This window comes from Colletotrichum destructivum, chromosome 5 (assembly GCF_034447905.1).
Source record: "Colletotrichum destructivum chromosome 5, complete sequence".
NCBI classification, from domain to species: domain Eukaryota; kingdom Fungi; phylum Ascomycota; class Sordariomycetes; order Glomerellales; family Glomerellaceae; genus Colletotrichum; species Colletotrichum destructivum.
In genome coordinates, this window is record NC_085900.1 from 1,714,636 (window position 1) to 1,736,533 (window position 21,898).

At 55.4% G+C, this 21,898-nt stretch overlaps 6 protein-coding genes across 6 annotated transcripts; 3 read left to right on the forward strand and 3 right to left on the reverse strand.

Moving 5' to 3' along the window:
* Window positions 1-1,951: 1,951 nt before the first annotated feature.
* CDEST_08108 (Putative regulatory associated protein of TOR) lies at window positions 1,952-7,499 on the forward strand. Its single transcript, XM_062924267.1, has 3 exons — window positions 1,952-2,807; window positions 3,249-6,892; window positions 6,952-7,499. Exons 1-3 carry the CDS (start codon window positions 2,256-2,258, stop codon window positions 7,169-7,171), a joined length of 4,416 nt encoding a protein of 1,471 aa, XP_062780318.1. The 5' UTR covers window positions 1,952-2,255; the 3' UTR covers window positions 7,172-7,499.
* Window positions 7,500-7,916: 417 nt separating this feature from the next.
* On the reverse strand, window positions 7,917-9,533 carry CDEST_08109 (Putative dienelactone hydrolase, alpha/Beta hydrolase). Its single transcript, XM_062924268.1, has 3 exons — window positions 9,153-9,533; window positions 8,709-9,025; window positions 7,917-8,643 (listed from the first exon to the last, which is right to left on the reverse strand). Exons 1-3 carry the CDS (start codon window positions 9,499-9,501, stop codon window positions 8,314-8,316), a joined length of 996 nt encoding a protein of 331 aa, XP_062780319.1. The 5' UTR covers window positions 9,502-9,533; the 3' UTR covers window positions 7,917-8,313.
* A 1,130-nt stretch (window positions 9,534-10,663) lies between these two features.
* CDEST_08110 (Putative NUDIX hydrolase domain-containing protein) lies at window positions 10,664-11,260 on the reverse strand (the record flags this gene model as incomplete). Its single annotated transcript, XM_062924269.1, has 1 exon — window positions 10,664-11,260. One exon carries the CDS (start codon window positions 11,258-11,260, stop codon window positions 10,664-10,666), a length of 597 nt encoding a protein of 198 aa, XP_062780320.1.
* A 1,575-nt stretch (window positions 11,261-12,835) lies between these two features.
* CDEST_08111 (Putative acetyl-coenzyme A carboxyltransferase, ClpP/crotonase-like domain superfamily) lies at window positions 12,836-14,906 on the reverse strand. Its single transcript, XM_062924270.1, has 3 exons — window positions 14,269-14,906; window positions 13,177-14,218; window positions 12,836-13,124 (listed from the first exon to the last, which is right to left on the reverse strand). The coding sequence occupies exons 1-3, from the start codon at window positions 14,817-14,819 to the stop codon at window positions 13,002-13,004; spliced, it is 1,716 nt and encodes a 571-aa protein (XP_062780321.1). The 5' UTR covers window positions 14,820-14,906; the 3' UTR covers window positions 12,836-13,001.
* A 166-nt stretch (window positions 14,907-15,072) lies between these two features.
* On the forward strand, window positions 15,073-16,580 carry CDEST_08112 (Putative acyl-CoA dehydrogenase, acyl-CoA oxidase/dehydrogenase, middle domain-containing protein). The gene is made up of 2 exons (XM_062924271.1): window positions 15,073-16,337; window positions 16,394-16,580. Exons 1-2 carry the CDS (start codon window positions 15,157-15,159, stop codon window positions 16,485-16,487), a joined length of 1,275 nt encoding a protein of 424 aa, XP_062780322.1. The 5' UTR covers window positions 15,073-15,156; the 3' UTR covers window positions 16,488-16,580.
* Window positions 16,581-18,453: 1,873 nt separating this feature from the next.
* On the forward strand, window positions 18,454-20,728 carry CDEST_08113 (Putative short-chain dehydrogenase/reductase SDR, NAD(P)-binding domain superfamily). Its single transcript, XM_062924272.1, has 5 exons — window positions 18,454-19,602; window positions 19,677-19,746; window positions 19,823-20,131; window positions 20,194-20,310; window positions 20,379-20,728. Exons 1-5 carry the CDS (start codon window positions 19,185-19,187, stop codon window positions 20,557-20,559), a joined length of 1,095 nt encoding a protein of 364 aa, XP_062780323.1. The 5' UTR covers window positions 18,454-19,184; the 3' UTR covers window positions 20,560-20,728.
* Window positions 20,729-21,898: the final 1,170 nt, after the last annotated feature.

Sequence of the window (21,898 nt, forward strand, 5' to 3'; positions counted from 1 at the left end):
AAACTGGATGACGGAAGAGCAAAAATACGGGAATGCTCCCGAAAAAAAGGACCAACTCTTCGACTCCTGCAGAGTAGGAAACGCACAGATCGTGATATCTCTACTTTGCAGACGACTGGGTGAGGCAGGGAGTGTGCTCCACACCACAGACGTAGTAGGTAAGGTATCCCTACCCTACCGTCCCTTAGCGCACGCTCGCCCTGCCTTGCCTGCCTGAAGACTCTTTAGGATGAGCAGCGGTGGCGCAGATTCGTAGGCTTCGATGGAATGGGCATGGAATTCTGGCAAATTAGGCTATACGCTTAGCTAGGGTGCTTAGCTGCCGCAAGAATGCTGTTTTGGAGATGGCGCGTCCGAGAGCAAGATGCGAGCATTCTGGTGGGCATTAGCGTTGGCTTGAAGCCGACGGAAAACGGAGCGCGGGCCACGCGGTAGCATACAGCTCCTCCCATCGTCGGCGGCGCGAGCGAGGAGACGGCGAGGTGAGGCTCGCGTTGGAGACAGGGTGCGGCCCAAGCCGAGAAAGCAAACAACAGATATCATCGCACCCAACCGCATCGAATGGCGCATGGGCGCATCAACTACGAGCCGAGTCGCCCATCGGATAGGATCTATGTGATCTATGTGCATTGATATTAGAAAGACACAGCCGCAATCGGAGCTGGGGGTTCCAAGCATGAATCATTCCAACAGCGAGTGACCCTGCCATGAAGTGTGCAGTGAACAAAGAGCACAAGGATGCCTCCTCCCCGTCGCCGTCGCCGTCGTCGTCGTCGTCGTCGTCGTCGTCGTCAGTAGAGACGTGATAAATGCAGAATCTCGGCTCAGATGAATCGACAATGATGGGGAGCAACTGCAACTCACAATCTATTCAGCCTAGGTGACAATCCTTACTTACCCTTGTGTGGTTAGCGACTTTTGGCAAAGACCGAGTTGATTCGCGATCTGTCGCCAGTGATATAAGAAGATCCATGAAGCAATAGAAAGGAGAAAAAGGAAAACCCCTCCCCGCAAAATGTACGGAGGGAAAAGAAAACAAGAAGGGAGGAAGGGCAGGGGAGGGGAAGGAAAGAGAGGGAGCCAGCCGTTTGGGCGAGACACTGTTTCCAACGCGCCCGCCTTCCCGCCAGCCCATTCCCCACCGTTCTCGATGATGTTGCGAGGGATGTTTTCCCCCGATAAGCTCCAATATCGCACGGCATAGGCCTCGACGTCCAACCAGGGTTGTTTCGAGGTTCCCAGATATTGTCACCTTAGAAAACAACACATTGGCCGGGTACTCCGATTGATCAACCACCAAACATGGGAATGGCATTCGCGACAGAGAGCTGACCAGGCTTGTTCCTACCTACTATTTTGGATACACGAGGCAAGTCATGTGAAGACGTTGGAATTAGAGATGGTCTTTTGGGACTAGCGCTGCTTCCATCTCATGGACCGTGCACCCACCCGGCCGACCTCTTACCTCATCCCCCCTCCCCCCTCGGATCCAAATCTGTTGCTGCTGCACGGCACCCTGCGACCGGCCAGCGACCAGCGGCTGGGAGACACAGAGGACGGCAGACTGGACGAATAATGCGGAGATGTGGAGCTCAAAGGCGGTCAGGGTCAGGTCATCCATCATCTCAGTCCAGTGCCCCCGTCATACGTATTAGGTCCGGCCCAGGTCTGTAAATTTGTCTAGGAACCGATTGATTGTGCCGGGGCACATATAGGATGAACTTTTAACTGGACTCCTTCGAAGTTCCTAACTAATTGGCGTCAAGCATCTCCACAACAGGCAGATATGGACAATTAGGAACGCCGGCTGGAAGTTTTAAAGAAGCTCTCAGGGCAAGTGGTGCAGAGGCAATTGGCTCTTCTGCGATGCTGATAGGCTGGTGACCGAGCTGACCTCAGCTCAAAGGGACGACCGTTCCTAATTTTTGGTGGGTGTTGTACCACGAGCCAACGCACATCTCCCTACCTAGGTACCTTATGTAGGAGCCTACCTACTGTAGAAACTACTTGCTGTCCCCGAGCTGAAGTTGGGCTGTGTTAGCCACTGCTGCGCTGTCAACCTGACCCGACCTGGGCCTGTCACTCCCGTTACCTTCCCGCTCCAAAAACTCCAAATTCGCGTCACCGACGCAATCGCCTGCTATATTTCCATCCACCTCATCCGCGCGACACCCAGAGGACCGAAATGTCGCCGCGGTGAATATTGACAGGTGGTTTTTGCGCCAACTCCAAATCTCCACAGAGTCATCGACAACATGACTGCTGCCCCTGTGCAAGATCACCCCCATCCTCGCCCCTCGCCCGCCAACCATCTCCGACAGCCGAGCGCTTCGAAGCCCTCCCCATCCACCTCTCAACCTCGAAATTACGCAAGCATTTCGCGGAGGACAAACAGCACTGCGCTGCTTGGTGTTAATGGAAGCCCTTCAAACATGCCGCTGATGCAGGGCCCGGACGGATCCTCCGCATTTGCCGATGCGACAGCCCAGCCATCCCCGTTCGGCGGTCCTCCGCCTCTAGCCCTTCAACGATCAACGAGCCACGATGACGGCGCTTCCAGACGGCCATCGAGTGCGCCTGGAAACAAGCACAATATCTCTGCTGGGTTCTCCACCGGTGAACAATCAGACTCGGACGGACCGAAGCGGCCGTCCATGAAGCCGCTGCTCATGCGATCAAAGAGCGAGTATGGAGTCAACCGCTCCGAAGAAGTCGACCACTCCGAGGAGGATATTCCGCATTGGGGTGCCAGACACGGTTTCGATGAATATCACGAGTCGCCGGAAATCCTGGCCCAGATAGCGAATGTAAGTGGCAGCTTCTCCCATATTCCATCGACACCGTTTCTCTCTCTTCTTCCCATTCTAAGCTCCGCGCCTCCCCACTTGGCGACCCTGTGGCGGCACCGTCCAGCTATACTGGTCTGACCGTAGTCGCTGTCTGCGTGCGTCACGCAAGGAGGTAGTCTTGTGCCTTGACTTCTCGGCTTGCACACCATGACTGAGGGCCGTCGTTCAATTCCCAGTCCCGTGGGGCGACGCGGGGCATAATTCCATTCACGTTCGACCTCTACATTCCATCCTATCTAAGCACCTTGGGTCATGCAGTCACCCGGCTGTATGGCACCCATGGTCACGCCGTCAAACTTGGTTCTGCGTGAATTCAAGTACGGTGATGGCGCTGCTTTGGAACATTGGGAATTGCTGGTATCCTTTTGTATGCCGAACCGCGCTGACTTCTGCTTTCAGAATTGGTACATGTACTGGACCGACAAGCGACACGAGACAACCGGCAAGCCAAAGGCGACATTTCATCAGCTGCAGGACTGGCGCATGCGTGACAGACTCAAGACTGTATCTGCTGCCCTGGCTGTCTGCCTTAATATCTCAGTCGAGCCTCCTGATCAGCTCAAGACGAACCCTGGTGCGAAACTCGAAGCGTGGACTGATCCCACCACCCCGCCCCCTCAGAAAGCCCTGGAAAACATTGGCAAAGCGCTGCAGGCGCAATACGAGACGCTTGCTATTCGGACAAGATACAAACAATACTTGGATCCGTCGGTGGAGGAAACAAAGAAGTTCTGCCAGTCTTTGCGTAGGAATGCCAAGGACGAGCGAGTCCTGCTTCACTACAATGGTCACGGGGTGCCAAAGCCTACCGCCAGTGGTGAGATCTGGGTTTTCAACAAGAACTATACCCAGTACATTCCAGTCTCGCTATATGATCTTCAGCAGTGGCTACACGCCCCTACGATCTATGTTTGGGATTGCTCCGAGGCCGGCAACATCCTTAATAACTATCACAGATTTGTAGAGAAGCACGAACAAGAAGAGGACGAGGCCGCTGCAAGAGATCCGAACTACGAAAAGACGGTGTTTCAACCTTATATCCACCTGGCCGCCTGCGGTGTCAAGGAAAATCTTCCGACCAATCCCCTCCTCCCGGCGGACCTATTTACTGCATGTCTCACCACTCCCATCGAGATGGCTCTTTGGTTCTTCGTTCTTCAGAATCCTCTCAAGACCAATCTCACACCAGAGCGCGCCAAGAAACTTCCCGGCAGGTTGCAGGAGAGGAGAACACCCCTTGGTGAACTGAATTGGATCTTCACGGCCATCACGGATACGATTGCTTGGACAACACTGCCCCGACACTTGTTCCGGAAGTTCTTCAGACAAGACCTTATGGTGGCCGCCTTGTTCCGCAACTTCCTTTTGGCTCAGAGAATCATGTCTGTCTATGGTTGCCACCCGCAATCCTTCCCGGAGCTGCCCCAGACCCGACAGCACCCGCTATGGGCAAGCTGGGACTTAGCCGTGGACATGGCACTCGCCCAGCTTCCCATGCTGGAGCGGAAGGAGAACGAAGGCATCGACTACGAGTACCAAAACTCTACTTTTTTCACCGAGCAACTGACGGCATTCGACGTCTACCTCACTCGCGGAGACGCCATGTCTCAGAGACCGCCGGAGCAGCTGCCAGTGGTGCTTCAAGTTCTGCTGAGCCAACAACACAGAGTCAGAGCACTGATCCTGCTTGGAAGATTCCTCGATTTGGGTCCTTGGGCCGTTCAGCTTGCTCTGAGCATAGGCATTTTCCCTTACGTCCTCAAGCTGTTGCAGTCTGCTGCAGCGGAACTGAAACCCGTCATGATCTTCATATGGACTAGGATCCTGGCGGTCGACATCTCGTGCCAGCAGGACCTGATCAAGGACAGCGGATACAACTATTTCGCCCAGATACTGAAACTATCTGAAAGCTTACCGGTTGTTAACGAAGCCGAGCATAAAGCGATGTGTGCGTTTATCCTGTCTATGCTCTGCAAGGACTACAAGCCGGGTCAGCATGTCTGCAACCAAACAGACATCATGACTAATTGCTTGTTGCACCTACAAAACCACGAGAACCCACTGCTCCGACAGTGGTCTTGTCTCTGCATTAGTCAGCTCTGGCAAGAATTGCCAGAGGCTAAATGGCGCGGTATTCGAGAGAACGCACCTGCGAAGTTGTCGTTCATGACCAAAGATCCCGTCCCTGAAGTCCGAGCTGCCATGATTTATGCCATGACCACATTTTTAGGCATCATCGATCTCACAGATGAGGTTGCTCGGATCGAAGAGTCCATTGCGTGGACACTACTGGACATGGCCAACGACGGTAGCCCAATGGTTCGTCGCGAGTTCCTTGTCTTCCTTTCAAGATTCATCCTCCGCTTCGAGAGCAAGTTTATTGTCGCTGCCTACGAACAGCTTCAAGAAGAAAGGGAATATCTCCTGTTTCCACCTGGACAGGACGGCATGGACCACAAGATGGGGTTGCACTACGCAAGGAGAGAGAACAGAAATGCGGATGGGACTATCAAGCCTACGGTTCATGGCTTTGCACACAACACCGTCTTCTCCGCCTGCTGGAAGCATGCATTGATGCTAAACGTTGATCCTCACCCCGAGGTTCAGCGTGATGCGACGATGATTGTGGACTACGTTCATCAGGCTGTGATGGCTTCGCCTGTGGGTGAGCATGCGCAGTTACTTATCGACGACATACGGAGGAGGGCAAAGCGGGCTTCAACAAAAAGCCACCTAAACCTGAGTCAACGGAGCAACGCCATTGGTGTTTCCAACTCTTTGGCAACTCCACCACTGCCTTCTCCTGGCTTGTTGCGTCGCACAGCAAGCTTGCTCTTCCAATTGCCCCTATTCGGCAACGATGCCAGAGCCGATGCTAATGAGAAACCCAACTACGCCTCGCCGGCACCATCGCCTGGCTTGCACAGGGTTGGATCTCAGAAGATCAAGGCTCCGGAACTAGCTGAGGCACCGCCAGAACAAAGTGACCCAACAGCCATCCATGCCAACTACCATGTTGCCAGAGAACCTGTATCCGCTGGGTTTGAAGATCGCAAACCAGGCGAAGCCCCCTCTCTCCCCCTTCAGAGCACTTTCCTGGAATGGTCCATCGAGTATTTCTGCGAGCCCCAGATGAAGCCGAGCGAGTCGGACGAGCCAGGCAGCACCGAGTACAACGAACGACTCTGGAGAAGGTCCCGAAATGACTACATCCTGACAGAAACGCAGCCACTCAAACAGTACGCTGGCAGTCACAAATGGAACAACCAACTGGGCATCATCAACAACGGGTCACAGCCTGCCAAGCTGACGTTCCATCAGTTTGAAGACCAGCTTGCCGTTGCAGACGACGGCAACACGGTTTGTGTCTGGGACTGTAAGAAGCATGCTCGACTGAGCAAGTTCTCCAACGGTAACCCGGAGGGATCGAGGATCAGTGATATGAAGTTCATCAACGAGGACGACCAGGCGTTCCTAATGACGGGTTCGTCGGACGGAGTTATTCGCATCTACCAGAACTATGATTCCGATAAGTCCATTAGCCTGGCCTCTTCTTGGCGGGCCCTTACGCACATGGTACCTAGCAACGTCAACTCCGGTATGGTATTTGACTGGCAGCAGTCGCTAGGTCGTGTGCTCGTGGCTGGTGATGTGCGTGTTATCCGGGTGTGGTCTGCGGGTTCCGAAACTTGTATCATCGACATCCCCGCCCGGTCTGGCTCCTGCGTTACCTCCTTGACCTCTGACCAGATGACGGGCCATACGGTTGTGGCAGGGTTCGGCGACGGCGCCGTTCGCGTTTTCGACACCCGTATCAGACCACAGGATTCCATGATCAAGAAGTGGAAGGACGAGACGGACAGACAATGGATCAAGAGCGTCCATCTTCAGCGCGGCGGCCAACGAGAACTCCTTAGCGCTAGCAGGAATGGCAAGGTGAAGCTGTGGGATATCCGGATGGATCGACCTCTGCACGTATATCAGACAACCCGAGACACGCTCCGAACAGCCAGCACCCATGAGCACCTGCCGGTATTTGCTGTGTAAGTCAAAGCAACGCCCTTTCGAGAAACATTTGGCACTAATCACTTCCCCCCTGTAGTGGCACATCCGCACATGCTGTCAAGGTCTTCAATTTTGATGGCCAAGAGCTGTCCCGCGTCGAGCCATACTCAAGCTTCCTGCAGCAGAACAGGGGAGCTCCTATCGCAGCTACTGCATTCCATCCACACAAGCCCATTTTGGCCTGCGCTGCTCGAGGAGACTACCACGTCAACTTGTTCACCTGCGAAAAGTCCGAGTCACAATCCTTGGTTGCTTAGTTGACGTCTGAGAGAATGTAGACAACTCTCTTCGTTGTATTTTGATCGTCTTCTGGGGAGGGTTTGTTGCTGCTGTGTAAACCAAACTTATTCTTCTTTTCAAGGCGGCAGCATACCAGGACTGGCAAGACACGGCGTTTGATTCGGTCGCTTTATGCGTCATGGCTAGGGGAGGGAGATTTGCATGAGATACTTAATGTTAGCAGTTGGCAAATCAATCGCTGAGCCAACTGATGTATGAAAACCGAAATTGTACCCAAAGAACAGCCGCACATGACGATCACGGGGTGGTTGATACAAGTGAGGTTCATCTTATGTCTTCATCGTCGACTCTGGCCCGGCATCGAAATACCCAGGTTCATGTTGCTACCCGGGCAGTTACACCTGAACGCTAATAGTCGTCGATCTGACCTACGGATTCGTTGAGCTTCTACGAGGAACGCCGCTGGGCCATTTTGGGCGTCCTCGTCCAGGCGACGATGTGAAAGCCCCCTCGAGTTCGTCGAGATCTGCAAGGTCGGCCGGCGAATTTGAGCTGCACATCACCAAGCTCCACGTCATCGCCCCCCAAGAGCTCCCTGGGCATAAGGTCCGGCCGTCTCGAACCGCCCCATCAGCAAGCTTCGACGACGAGGGCTCCTTTTTTCCTTCAAGCAGTTCGAGATTATCGATGACTGAAAGAGAACCAGCCTTCTGCATTGGCCCCGTCACCCTACAGACACATGGCCGAGGTAGGTACGCGTTAAGTGCTTCTGCGACGTTCCCGCCATCAGCTGAATCGTTTTCTGTCTGGCGCTCCGTCAACACTCATGGGGGACACTGTCTATGCTGTCTATAGGGTACCCTATCATGAGATTTGTTGAGGTACGCGTTGGCTGGCCGGTACCGGATATGGCTATACTACACTTATGGTTTCTGTCATTTTTGTAGATCATCTGTCCCATTGTTGTCAAGTAATCAATTGCTCGTCACTTGCAACCGAGCTTGAAGTTGACGTGCCGCATTTTCAACGTTACAAGAACCAATGTAGAATGTTGGAGCAATTCAAGTATATAAAAACACCATCAAAACATGGCATAGGTCAGATTCTGGTTTCATTATTCATTTTCCTTTCGCATGGAGCACGTCGTCTCCGTCATCGCTCAGAAATTCTTCGCGAAGAACTCGAGAACGGTCTTGTAGCCACGGGTGTACTCCTCCTTAACCCTGGGGTCCTCCAAGTCGGAGCGGGCAGCCATCCATCCGTGTATCTGGTCCTTGAACGTCTCGACATGCTTGGCGACGCTCAGGTTGCCCTCGAACTTCTTGACGTCCTCCTCGGGCTCGTCTTTGGACGCAAGAAGGATGAGAGGGATCTTGATACCCTTGGCGTCCTCAGGCTCGACCATGGCGGGGTGAATCTCGGCGCCGACCTTGAAAGGGTTGCTCTCGCCGGAGGTGACAAGAGAGACGACCTTGCCTCCCCAGCAGTACTAATAACAAGAAAAAGTCGTCAGGCTACGTGCCAACGTCATTGGGATAAGGGGGGGGGACTTACACCAAGGACACCGAATGACTCGAGAGAAGAGTACTTGGACTGCACGGCCTTGACGTAGTCGGGAACCAGGCTGGCGATCTTGGGGGGCGGGAATTTCTGGAAGAAGCCGCCCAGGTTCTTCTGCTTCTCCTCCGTGTTGGGAGGAAACCACTCAATGGGGCAGGGCTCGCCGACGAACCAGTCAGGGATGAAGACGCGGTACTTCTCGGAGCCGCTGGTGGCCAGGATGTCTGCTCCCTGGAGAGTCTGGGGGAAGTATCCGAAAATGTCGTAGACAACTACGATGGCCTTCTTCGCGTCGGAGGGACCGGTGACATCTGGGGTGGTGTTCGGTCAGCGATGTCGGTTCTACGGATGGAAGGCGTCGTCAAGGGCGGTGACGGGATGACGTGATGGGGACAAAGGAGTTGAGCTCAATTGAACCGAGGCCAGGGGACAACCTACAAGTCTTCTTGCCTCCGATCTCCTCGTACGTGCCCTTGACCTCGTATCCCTTGGACACGACAGGCGGGATGTTGCAGCAGCCCACGGAGTGGCCGTGCTGGGCGGGCATGGTCGACATGTTGGCGGGTTGTGTCGAAAATGACTTGTGTTTCTGTTGTGCGAATGGTGACGAATGTCTAGAGGAGCTACAGCTGGTTACAAAGGTCCTGGGTGCGGCAGAGGTTGTGGGTGTTGCTGTTGCTGTTGCTGTTGCTGTTGGCATTGCTCGAGATGCTACTGCAGGGGTGGGGGACAGTCTTGACAGAGCCTGAGAACCAGAGCGGGCGGCTTTGGCAGCGTGGGAGGACATCCAATTTATTTTAGTGGTGTGGGCTCAATTGTGGTGGGTAACTAGCTACCGGCAGGGGATCTTTCTTTCGCTGACGTTTACGGATACGGACTGAGCTAACAGACAGCTATCGTCCTCTGCGACTGGAAGGTGCTTTATGGAGGGGCAAGACGCTTGGATAGGTAGGGAGGGGGAGGGTGGTTCGGGTGATGTCACCACTACTGTATGTATCTGTACTCGATGGTCTCGGACCCCTCCTAGATATGGGTCTCGACGACCGGCCCCATTATTCGAACTATTGCCGGTGCCGGTCCCGAGCTCGGTCGTCCGGTCTCGGTGCTGGAATGTGTCTGCTTTTGGCAAACGGACATGACCAGGCAAAAGCGGCAAGATATATGTCAACCCATGCCGGCCCTTGGGTGATCAGACCACAGCGAGCGGCATGTAAGCGGCCGCAGAAGCGAGATGCTTGGCCGCCTACACGCATCAGCAGCGCCTTCTAACCGTCTCGAGACCGACCCGACACCATGGTTCGCCCGCATTGCGGCATTCCATATTGAAAAAAAAGGTATGATATTTGCGACACGCGCGACTGAGTTGCCGGGGAACCTAGGAAGGACCCGGTGCCATCAGGGATTCCTTGTGACTGCTTACCTGCTAACCTCGTGCCTTGCGTGTGACGCGTGCTTTCTCATGTATTCTCGTTCTAGTCTGCATGGCGGTCTGGTCAGATGTTAGAGAAAACCTCCAGCGGGCCGTCTTAGACGTATTAAATGTGCCTCCCATGGATACAGAATCTCCTAGCTGGCATTCCAGGGAGCCAAGGCCAGTTCCCGCAAAATCCAGTGTTCCGTCAAATGCGAGCATCCGGTCAAAGAACGGCATCTTCGACAGCCGGGTTGAACAACGATTAACGGGCCCCAAGAATATTAAGACGCCAAATCCAATAGAACGCTTCCGCCACGGGCTGTGTTGAACCACCAAATTGCTGGCAAATTCGTTTGCCGTACAGTACCTCCTACTTCAATGTTTGATTGCCAGGAAGCATTCCCAAGAAAACTGAAAAACGCCGCCCATATCTGCACGGAAGTCGAGCCCCCCGCGCAATAGTGAGCCAGGCCTTCCATCCTTTTCCGATGACCGAGGCACCCGTTTGCAGATCACAACATCGTCCCTTCCAAGCTCAAACATCATATCCAGACACCCTGAGATCCTCCAACGCCTTATCGACAACCATGCCATCTTCCTTGAACGCCAACTTATCCGCCGCCGCCGCGACGTCGACCCAGACAACATCGAACTTGACCCGGTCCTCTCCGGTCCAACCCCCCTGTGCAAAATCACAGCTCCCCTCCGCCACGAAGTAGAACACCATCTTCATAGCGCCGGAAGCCGGGTCTGGGTAGTGACACACAGCCACGGGCTCCGTGTCGGCAACCTCCTCCGACACCTCCGGCGCCCCTGGCGGCCCGCCCGTGGGCGTGGCCCTCGTTCTGAGCCGCAAGGTGACCGCCCTTGCCACCACGCCCGTCTCTTCTCGCGTCTCGCGCAGAGCTGCCGCGAGAAGGTCCTCGCCGATGTCCTTGCGGCCCTTGGGGAGCTGATAGATGCGGTGCCGCTTGTTGAAGATCAGCAATACGCGCCGTGCGCGAATGTCGACCGTGACGGTGCCGCAGCTGATGATGAACTTGTGGGAGGGGAAGAATTTTCGGCCCCGGGCCATTTCGGAGATGGTGGATGCGCACATTTGGAGCTCTTCCGGTAACGCAGAGGGTGCCATCTTATTGTAGTTTCTCTCAGTTGGCCGGTTAACTCGCTGTTTTCCGTCTCTTGTTGGGCTTCTCGATGACATATGTCTGCCAGTTCGGCATGGGCTAGTTCTAGGAACAAGAAACACTTCCCTCGGTAGCTGCTGACTTAGTTTGGGTCGACATCGAGATTTAGACCCCTTCACCGACTAAGGGAGCACCTCCTCTTATACCTGTACTTGACGTTATGGCGGTGAACAGCATCTCGAGAGCCTGCCGACTAAAGGCTCCCTCCAGACGACGACCATCCCCCATCCGGCTTCATCTGCGTTGTTGTCCTTCGTCTCTCAGCCAGCATCTGGGCGAACACCCAGCATCGCCCGCTGACCGGTCCTGTTCCCTGCAGTTGCACATCGTCATCCCAGGCCCAGAAAGAAACCTCCTCGTCATGAGAAGATACGAAGCAAAATCGTGATGCGCCTGTCATATGCCGCCGAGGCTGCTCAATCTACCATCCTGTGTGGACGCCTTTCCGAAAACGCAGTCCCAAATGAAGTAGAGAGGGAAAGCCAGGACTGCAGGGCTAGCACGGTGAGCGCATACCGGTGAAGCAAGGGTTGGCGATCGGTGAGACCGGGGTGTGAGTGTACCGCATGGGCCGGCCGCAAAATCGCGGTCTGCTCGAGGGCAAGAAGCGGGATCAAAGACGAGGCCGCTCGTTTGCGAGTCGAGTGAAAGCACCATCAAGCCACATGCGTGAGGATAAACTGAAAGGGAAAATGTGATCAGTCACCTCCAGCAAATGGTGAGACGTTCAGCTTGTAAGCCATAGGCGAATGAGATGGGCCCGTTGCTGCCATGACCGTAGAAGGTTCTGGTCGCTTGTCACACCGGACACCACCCTGTCTCATCCCTCACGACGTCGGCTGGACTAACCAGAAAGACGGAGATTGCTGATGTTTGGCGAGGCAGCCGGTGAAGTGCGTGTGATAACATGGGTCTCGGGGATCGTCTGTTCGGAGGCTCAGTATACCAACGCGAGGTTAGACATCCACATCGCACAGAGAACAGCACGTGGACAGTCACAACTGTGGCCACGTTGGTCCCGCTGATGTTTCATGCGCATGTTTGCGTGGGGAGGCGGCGTGGATTTCTTTCGAAAATAGATTGACTCTTAAGTGATAGGCTGGCATAAGAGGGAAAGGGAAGAAGAGGGCTGGGAGGGGGGTCCGGGGCTTTCACCGCCGGCGTTCGGCAGGGGTTTGGCCGGTGGGTCTCCGGAGGTGGTTCCGTGCGATTGGCTCTACATGTGCTTTGTACTTGACCTGCTACAGAATACGTCCACGCACCTGTACTATGCGGTGACTTCTCTATGCGGAAGTCCTCTCCAGGAGTGGATATGTTTTTGAAAAGGATAGGAGTTCTGTAGCGTGAGTCAACAATCTGACTGCCTTGCAATGCCATCTTCAGAGGCGCGAACAAGGTCCTCTATTGCGGCACCAGGTAGCAGCGGCGAGAATGCATGTAAGGAGTCCCGAATGAAAATGGGAACCAGTCAACAAGTCTTGATGAAATACCGGCTTCTGTGGCCAGTGGGCCCATGGGCCGGGCGTGGTCGTTTGATATCTGTTCGACTTCCATATACCATATATGTATTTACTTCCACTCAGACCGATGCTTGATTGCTTGCAGTCGCGGAGAGGCAAACCAAAATTCTTGAGGACGTGGTTTCTTTTACGCCTTTTTCTTCTCAAACACACGAATTTAAGCACTTTACATTCTGAAAACCCCAAACTTGGTATCACCAGCCTTGACCTCATTCCGACCTGACATTGCCGCTCTCAGTCCCAAGCCCAAGTATTGTCGGGTATGCTGAGGGGGGATTATGCCGTCGTCCTACAAGCAGTATTAGCAAGCATCGCATGAGGTTAAATACCCAGTGACTGACCCATAATCTAGCCGACGAATAAGTTGCGTCGCTTTCCCGCTCTATCCTCTCCTTCAGCTCAGGGTCGGCCTTGCCGACAGTTTCCATCACTGCAGCCAGCTGCTCGCCGCCCATGACACCTATGCGCGAGTTTGGCCACATCCACAGGAAACGGGGGCTATAGGCTCGACCGCACATGCCATAGTTGCCAGCGCCATAGCTACCGCCGACAACAACAGTAAACTTGGGAACATCGGCACAAGCAACAGCAGTGACAAGCTTCGCGCCGTGTTTGGCGATGCCACCACGCTCAGCGGCGGAACCAACCATGAAGCCTGAGATGTTCTGGAGGAACACCAATGGGATACCCCGCTGGGCGCAAAGCTCAATGAAATGAGCGCCCTTCACGGAGGATTCGGCAAACAAGATGCCATCATTGGCGACGATGCCAACCTTGTAGCCATGGATGTGGGCAAATCCAGTGACCAGGGTTGTACCGAAGTCACGCTTGAACTCTGAGAACTCGGACCCGTCAACGATGCGAGCAATGACCTCCTTGATGGGGAGTGGCTTCCGCAGATTCGTGCTGGCAATGCCGAGGAGCTCGTCCGGTGAGTAAAGAGGCTCCGCGTAGTTCTGCACAGGCGCTGCTGTTGAAGGTGACTTCGTAGGCCAGTTCAGGTTGCTGATGCTCCGCCTGGCAAGAGTAATAGCATGAGCGTCGTCGACTGCCAAGTAGTCCGTCACGCCCGAAACGGAAGAGTGCATCTTGCCGCCGCCCAACTCTTCAGCACTAATCACCTCGCCGGTAGCAGCCTTCACCAATGGCGGGCCGGCAAGGAAAATATGGCCCTGGTTCTCAACAATGATGCTCTCGTCACTCATTGCGGGGACGTAGGCACCACCCGCAGTGCACGGACCCATAACCACCGAAATCTGGGGAATCCCCATGGAGCTCATCCTTGCCTGGTTGTAGAAGATGCGTCCGAAATGATCACGATCCGGGAACACGTCGGCTTGATGGGGAAGGTTGGCACCGCCACTGTCAACCATGTAGATGCAGCTATCTGTGCGTCAGTGACTTTCCATCGAGAGCAACTCGGGATTCCTTACGGCAGCTTGTTCTCCTGGGCCACAGCTTGTGCCCTCAAATGCTTCTTGACCGTAATGGGATAGTAGGTTCCGCCCTTAACTGTGCTGTCGTTGGCAACGATCACACACGTTACGCCCTCGACAACACCGACGCCGGTGATGATGCCTCCCGCGGGAACGTCAGCCTCCGGGTATAACTCATGAGCGGCCAGAGGTGAAAGCTCCAAAAAGGTCGTGCCGGGGTCGATCAACGCGGTGACTCGATCGCGCGGCAGCATCTTCTTCCTTGCAAGATGCTTTTCCCTCGCCTTGGCCGAGCCCCCGAGGTGTACCTTTCGTGTCAGGTCCTGCATCTTCTTCATGACCTCGCCCATGTGCCGCTCGTTCTCCTTAAACTCCTCGGACGTTGGGTCAACATTGGTCTGGATTCGGGAGATGGCGTTGGCTTGGTGCGGCGGCGTAAAGGTTGCAACGGTGCGGGCGGAACGCGGGAGGCGGGGTGCTCTGAATCCCGGCCGTGTCAATTGAAGCGACAGGAGCAAGACATCCTTCGACGACCGTGAGAAAGACATTGTTGGACGTATGCGAAGATGTTGCCAACGGATGCAGCAGCTGGGGGCAATGAAGAAGACTGGACTACATTTGCCGACGAAGCCCTTGAAGACGGGAAGGAGAAGGTTCAAGGGCCGCTCGCTTGCTGACGGGATACCGTTCTAGTGACGTTCCAATGGCTCACCTCGGCCCGCAGCAAACCGCCCCTAGCCGAATGTCCTCTTGTCCCGGTTGGACCTCAGCTCGGCATCAAGCCAGGGTAACTTGGATCATCAACAACGGAGAGAGTTTTGAAAGGACACTTTCTATTTTCTCCTCTGTTCAACTCTTCATTCCAGTCTATTCAATACCACAGTCATGTCAAGCGTTCGGGCGTTCAGATCGTTGGCGCGACCGGCGCGTCAATTGCGACCCCTTGCGGCCCCCGCCCTCCAGACCCGACACCACTCTTCCAAGCATCCCAAGGGATTTGAGGCGCCGTCACAAGCCGACCTTACCGAGCTGCGCGAGCGCGTGCAGGACTTTACAAGGCGCGAGATCACGGAGGAGGTCGCTGCGAACACGGACAAGAGCAATGCGTTCCCCAATGAGATGTGGCAAAAGCTCGGCGAGGCTGGGTTCCTAGGTATGACAGCTGACGAAGACGTCGGTGGTCTGGCCATGGGTTACCAGGCGCACTGTGTCGTCATGGAGGAGATCTCGCGTGCCTCTGGCTCAATTGGTCTCAGCTATGCCGCGCATTCCCAACTGTGTGTCAACCAGCTCCAGCTCAACGGTTCTCCGGAACAGAAGCAGAAGTACCTCCCCGGGCTGATTGCCGGCACGAGCGTCGGTGCGCTGGCAATGTCCGAGTCCGGGGCCGGCAGCGATGTCGTGAGCATGAGGACGACGGCGACAGCCGTCGACGGCGGCTACGTCCTGAACGGCTCCAAGATGTGGATCACCAACGGCCCGGATGCCGACCTCATCGTCGTCTACGCCAAGACGGAGCCCGACAAAGGCTCCAAGGGCGTCACGGCATTCATCGTCGAGACGAAGACCAAGGGCTTCAGCTGCGCGAGAAAGCTGGACAAGATGGGCATGCGAGGCAGCAATACCGGCGAGCTCAACTTTGATTCCGTATTTGTGCCCCAGGAGAACGTCCTTGGCAAGATCAACGGTGGTGTGCGGGTGTTGATGGAGGGGCTGGACCTCGAACGTCTCGTCCTCAGCGCTGGGCCGCTGGGCATCATGCAAGCTGCGCTGGACGTGGCTTTGCCATTCACCCACCAGCGGAAGCAATTTGGCATCCCCATCGCCCAGAACCAATTTATCCAGGGCAAGCTGGCGGACATGTATACGAAGCTCCAGGCGTCTCGTGCCTACACCTACGCTACAGCCAAGGCTGTCGATGAGGAGGGGTCGATCCGGACACAGGACTGCGCCGGTGCCATCCTGTATGCTGCCGAAAGGGCGACAGAGTGCACCCTGGACAGCATTCAGCTTCTCGGTGGCATGGGATACGTGGAAGAGATGCCCGCTTCCAGACTTTTGAGAGAGTGAGTGAGATCCGGCAACATCGCTTCGCGAAGACTTTGTACTGACAAGCTCTTAGCGCAAAACTTTACGAAATTGGGGCCGGCACGTCGGAAATCCGGAGAATGGTTATTGGAAGGGCGTTCAACAAGGAATATGCGCATCTTGCATGATGATGAAAAAACAGGCCGAAGAGAATAGGTATTCCGGCGAACCCGAAGTAGACTATTGAATAGGCGAAGAAAAATCTGCGGTATTTTCCCCCAGAATGTAAAGGTTATAAATTCTAAGTGATGGGAAGCCTTGGGTGAAACCTCGTAGCCAGGGGCCATCACATGTTAGTAACACTATTCAGGGAGCTCTTTCGGAAAACCTCTGCATTCCAACCTTGACCCCTATGCTTCCACGCGTATGTTGAGTCAACTCTTCTGACAACTTCAGTCTGAAGTAGAGATAGAACGCTCGTACTGCACACGTGCTGTCTGACTGATCATTGTCATCATCATCGGCATGCTCGAATTCAACCGCGATAGGGTCATCCAAGAATACGAGCTGATATTACAATATTCTTTTATGCTCCCAAGTTCGTTCGCGTTACTAATATAAGAGTCTAGCTCACAAGTGGGATTGATTGAGCCCTGTTCGCCTTCTTGGCAGAGAGATCAAATTTGACTCTGTCAGGCCGGTTAATCGAGCCATCATTCGGGGGCAAAGCGGACTCTGCAGCTCGGTCCAGAAGGATTCACAAAACACTACGCCGGCCTCTAGCGATTCCAGGACATTTACTATTTTCGGATGGCGAAGAGGGCTTGTAGCCCTTGACCGAGCCGGCGTTCTGCAGCATGAAGGTCAATGCCGAAGCAGATAGCAGAGGAGAGACACGGTTGTTGAAGGAGGACGCACGTGGCGGGTAAAGCTAGAACCGCTATGTTCCTGATGTGAAAGGGAACGAGATGGCGGAGTGACGAGGATGCGAGTAGAAGGCTCTGTTGGGGATGCGCTTCCAGAACCGCAGGTCGCGACGACAACGGCAGGTGCAAGCGGATGGGCGAATTCGGCAATCCCGAGCCGGCACCGTTCAAGTGGCCCGACGTGTGTCTCGCGTGTCCCGGGACCCCGGGGTGCCTCAACGAGGAGGACAGGCACACAGGGCAAGGTGGATGGTGAGTGGCATGGGAGCCACAGCACTGATTGCCCGTTCAGTCAGCCGCCCTCCTTTCTAAGCCTCGTGCCTCGTGTTCGTGAATAGGATAGACAAAGAAGTGGGTAAACAAAATGACGGGCGAGCCAACAGGATGGCCATCCCAATCAACGTGACATATAGCGTGATGTGATGGTGTGGACGCGAGATGGGATGGGAGATGGCAGGATGCGTCTCCGGACATGCATTGCCTAGGTATGGATACCTGGGAGAGAGCAACAGAAATGTTGGGCACAGTCATAGCCATCCGGCTGCCCTCCGAGCCGGAGGTAACTTGCTGGTCCTCGCCAAGAGAGTCGAGACAGAAAGGCCAGACCCCGGCTCCCTCCACCCTCTCATATCTCATGGCATTCTAGAACCTCCATCCCATCCCGTGCAAGAAAAATTGGGGTAAATGTGGGGATAGAAGGGAAAGGTGCCCAATGTTTTGCCTCCTCCAAGCACCGGCAAGGAGCCGTTGACCAGGGGTTTAAGGGGGTTTCTGCGGTTGTGCCGCGCAACCAAAAAGACCCATGTAAGTCTGCAAACTTGGTGACTTGGTCGACTTATCGAGCATGTTATCAAATTGGGCATCTACATTGGAGAAGAAAAGCGCATCAGGCGCCCGACGTGTCTCTCTTTTCGAGCCGGGCATCCCGGCAATATTCACAGCGGGTGCTACCCCTAAGCGCCTCGGTAGTTTTACCCACCGTGGGTGCTCCAACTCACGCCCACCCCCGCGCCGGGGTTGTGGTTCTAGTGTGGGCAGTGGGCGGCAGCAAGTCCGCTCGGGCTCCAGCCCAGCTCCGGGGCAGCTCCCCGCGAGGCAGTGCGACTGCCACCGACAGCGGAAGGGGAGGGGGGAGCAGTGCGACCTGCAACGTGACGGTCGAGACTCTGCGACTCGACGGTCGAGACGGTGATCTTCCACCTCAAAGGTGAGGAGACGCGTCCGCATGCCCATTGCCCGAATGCCTTGTGCCCGGGTATCGTGATCCTTTTTCCACGTTCTTCCTTGCCAATTGACCGGTTCCCACCACCCATCGATTCTCCGACACGGCCGGGCCGTCTTACCTAAACCTCACTGAGCTGTCCATAAACGAAGCTCTTATTGCTCTCTTCCCCCCTCTTTCTCCAAGCTTCCATCGGTCTCTCTTCCAGGTCTATCTTTCTCTGTCTCTCTCTTCCGCTCTCGGTATACATCCCTCTCCCCTAGAACCAACGAACCACCCCTCTCCCCCGGATACGACGCATTTCCCGATACAGACTCACAACGAGACGATCAGGAGCTATCACTTGCCTCTCCTCTGCTCATCCCACGTCATCAACCCCGCTGGAGCTCCTTACATCGTTGCTTCATTCGACCTGTGTGCTGTGCCGTGAATCTGCCAGGACTGATCGTCAGTCCTGCCCTGCCAGAGACAGCTAGCTTCATCTCGGCCTGTCCAAGTCGCCGCCCAGCAAAACGGCCTGGCCTAGCTCTAGCTAGTGACATCATCCCGCCCGCCTCCCATTGCAAAAACTAAACGGTCCCCAAAGGCCAAAGGGAGCGGGTTGCCGGTTATCATTTTTTCGGCTGGGAACATTGGATCAATCGGCATTTTGTCGTTTAATCCTCAGGACGACAACGACCACATTCACTTACAGCGCACTCTGCTTAGGTAGGCAACGCACGCAACAGACAGTCGCAATGTTCCGCCCCTTCAGCGCCCGTCTCGCGCGGACAGTCCGTCCCATCACCCAGCATGCCCATGTCCGCGCCAAATCCTCCCAAACTTCCTCCCAGGCAGGCATCGCGGCCGCCAGGATCCAACATCAACATCAGTTGAGGTCAATCAGCGGCAGCGCCAACGTCAGAGAAAAGCCCCATCCCGGCCAATACTCGAGAACCGATCCCGACGTCACGGTCGAGTACCCCGAGGACCACGAGCTCCCCTCTAGCCAGCCCGTCCGCGGCCACGGCGGTGGCATTGGCAAGCCCACGCTTGCTTCCTTCTCCCTTGAGGGAAATGTCGGCGTCGTGACTGGCGGTGCTCGCGGTCTGGGCTTGGTCATGGGCCAGGGCATGGTCTACTCGGGCAGTGATCTCGCCATTGTCGATCTGAACAGTGAGTCTTGTTCTCCTTCACCCCTAGTTATCGTTGCGCATTCCTCCAAGTGCGCCGCGCTGACGCCCAGACAGAGGAAGAGGCGGAGCTCCAGGCCAAGAACCTGATCGAGGCGTTCAAGAGAGAGAACCCCGAAGCAACGAGGTACGCTCGGCGACCGACTTAGCGGGACTCCTACCGAGACGACGCATTTTTTTCGAATACTGACCATGCATCACAGAGCCCCCAAGGTGACTGCTCACCACGCGGACGTCTCGGACCCCGCGTCCGTCGAGGCCTGCATCGCCGAGGTCCTTGCCGCCCACGGCAAGATCGATAACCTTGTTACGTCGGCTGGCTTCACCGAGAATTTTGACGCCGTTAACTACCCCATTGACCGCATGCGCAAGCTCTGGGGCGTCAACGTCGACGGCACCTACCTCTTCGCTATCGGCGTCGCGAAGCATCTCATGGAGCGCAAGTCGCCCGGCAGCATGGTCTTCATCGGCAGCATGTCTGGCTCCATCGTCAACATCCCCCAGCCGCAGGCGTACGCCGCCCTTTGTCCACGATTTTTGGGAGTAACGGCTAGCTGACGTTTTTTGAACACAGGCCTTACAATGCCGCCAAGGCAGGCGTCCGCCACTTGGCCGCCTCCCTGGCCGTCGAATGGGCCCACGCCGGCATCCGTGTCAACTGCATCTCCCCCGGCTACATGCTCACAGCTTTGTAAGTGCCCAGCGTCGCTACCAAGTGGGTTACCAATGCTGCTTACTTACCACCCCCCGTGTCTGCAGGACCGAGAAGATCCTTGACGACAACCCGGACCTTAAGCAGAAGTGGACCTCCCTGATCCCCCAGGGCAAGATGGGGCAGCCCAAGGACCTCATGGGCCCCGTGACCTTCCTCCTGTCCGACGCCTCTCAGTACGTGACGGGCGCGGATCTCCGCGTCGATGGCGGATATACCGTTACATAAACCAGCCCGATTACATACTGATATTGGGAAGAGGGAAGGGGGCCAGCGGTCGGGAAAAAGGCGACAAAAGCTACATATCGGTAGAATGATGGGCGTTTTTGCTTCGGAGACAAATAGACGTCGGCATCTGCTTAGCAGTCAAATCAATGACCAAACATTAATATCACAAGTTACGCGAAAATCGATTGACCGGTCCGAACCGATGCGTGAAAGGGAGGTTAGCTCTGTAAGTGGCTTCCGCTCCGGCCGTCCGGTCTGACGAGTCTCGCCGGTCGGGACCGATCGAGCCTGGCTCCCCAACATGTAGCGCGACGGATCCCGCAGCATCGCGAAGGCCGTACGAGGCCAATATCGATTGCCCGATGATGTACTTTATCCTGGCGGTCACCGCGCCCCCCCCCCCCCCCCCCCCCCCCCCCCACACACCTTTGGTTGCGCGCCCCGACCTCACCGGCATCCGCCCGACCCCTCACTGTCTCGTGTCAAGCCCCACGGATCGTCTTGAACGTTTCGGTCGGCGGGTAGGGGGGAGAGGTAGGCGTGAAATGTGGATGGAGGGAGGTGCATGCGTGCTGTACCATGCTGTGCGACGGGCACCGGTGGGAAGGAGGGTGCTGGGCCCTGCTCGGCGGCGGGTTTATTGCAAACTTGCTGGGGAGGGAACAGGAGCCGAACAGCAGGGTAAAGCAAGCATGTACCGAAGCCCACCTCACCGCATACATGATCTATCGAGTGCTGTCTCGTCCCAGGCTGAGTGCTAGCCATGGTCTTGGGCTTGGTGGTGCGCGAGGAGAGGGTGTGCATGGCAGCTGGATACAGCCTTATCCTACCATACCAGGTATCACGATATATCACGAAGCGACGGCGGCAGCATGGCGGCTCCGATGTCTTGTACGTGCCGCATCTCCAGTTGATCCATAGTGCGTATAGGAATACAGAAGCTCAAGTATGACGAGACTGAGTTGCCAAACTGGAGAAAACAAGCTCAGCTGAAGGGGCTGTACTACTGTGGAACTTGTAGATCAACCTCATCGCCGCCAGTGCAAGTCAGCACCAGCCGCCTATGGAGACGTTGCAACACGGGTGTTGTCGGCACATTGAATACCCTGCCTTGCCTACCACTGTCTGAACTGTCCAAAAGATAAGAGAAGACTGAGTTGCCCATATGATCCTACTCGTTAGAACAGGATCATGATTGTGGTTGCCGCCATCCCACTAGTGTGTGTGTGTGTGTGTGTGTGTGTGTGTGTGTGTGTGTGTGTGTGTGTGTGTGTGACCATGCGTGGTGGGGTTGTTGACTATCCACGCTTTCACGGTTTTGGATAGAAGATAGTCAACA

Bases quoted from the DNA above. Each gene is read 5' to 3' on its own strand.
- CDEST_08108 (XM_062924267.1), top strand. From the start codon at position 2,256: ATGACTGCTGCCCCTGTGCAAGATCACCCCCATCCTCGCCCCTCGCCC. The intron at 2,808-3,248 runs GTAAGTGGCAGC...TTCTGCTTTCAG, and splicing joins TCCTGGCCCAGATAGCGAAT to AATTGGTACATGTACTGGAC. The intron at 6,893-6,951 runs GTAAGTCAAAGC...TCCCCCCTGTAG, and splicing joins CACCTGCCGGTATTTGCTGT to TGGCACATCCGCACATGCTG.
- CDEST_08109 (XM_062924268.1), bottom strand. From the start codon at position 9,501: ATGTCCTCCCACGCTGCCAAAGCCGCCCGCTCTGGTTCTCAGGCTCTG. The intron at 9,026-9,152 runs GTAGGTTGTCCC...ACACCACCCCAG, and splicing joins GATCGGAGGCAAGAAGACTT to ATGTCACCGGTCCCTCCGAC. The intron at 8,644-8,708 runs GTAAGTCCCCCC...TCTTGTTATTAG, and splicing joins AGTCATTCGGTGTCCTTGGT to TACTGCTGGGGAGGCAAGGT.
- CDEST_08111 (XM_062924270.1), bottom strand. From the start codon at position 14,819: ATGTCTTTCTCACGGTCGTCGAAGGATGTCTTGCTCCTGTCGCTTCAA. The intron at 14,219-14,268 runs GTAAGGAATCCC...ACGCACAGATAG, and splicing joins GCCCAGGAGAACAAGCTGCC to CTGCATCTACATGGTTGACA. The intron at 13,125-13,176 runs GTCAGTCACTGG...TACTGCTTGTAG, and splicing joins ATTCGTCGGCTAGATTATGG to GACGACGGCATAATCCCCCC.
- CDEST_08112 (XM_062924271.1), top strand. From the start codon at position 15,157: ATGTCAAGCGTTCGGGCGTTCAGATCGTTGGCGCGACCGGCGCGTCAA. The intron at 16,338-16,393 runs GTGAGTGAGATC...ACAAGCTCTTAG, and splicing joins GCTTCCAGACTTTTGAGAGA to CGCAAAACTTTACGAAATTG.
- CDEST_08113 (XM_062924272.1), top strand. From the start codon at position 19,185: ATGTTCCGCCCCTTCAGCGCCCGTCTCGCGCGGACAGTCCGTCCCATC. The intron at 20,132-20,193 runs GTACGCCGCCCT...TTTTGAACACAG, and splicing joins AACATCCCCCAGCCGCAGGC to GCCTTACAATGCCGCCAAGG. The intron at 20,311-20,378 runs GTAAGTGCCCAG...CCGTGTCTGCAG, and splicing joins GGCTACATGCTCACAGCTTT to GACCGAGAAGATCCTTGACG.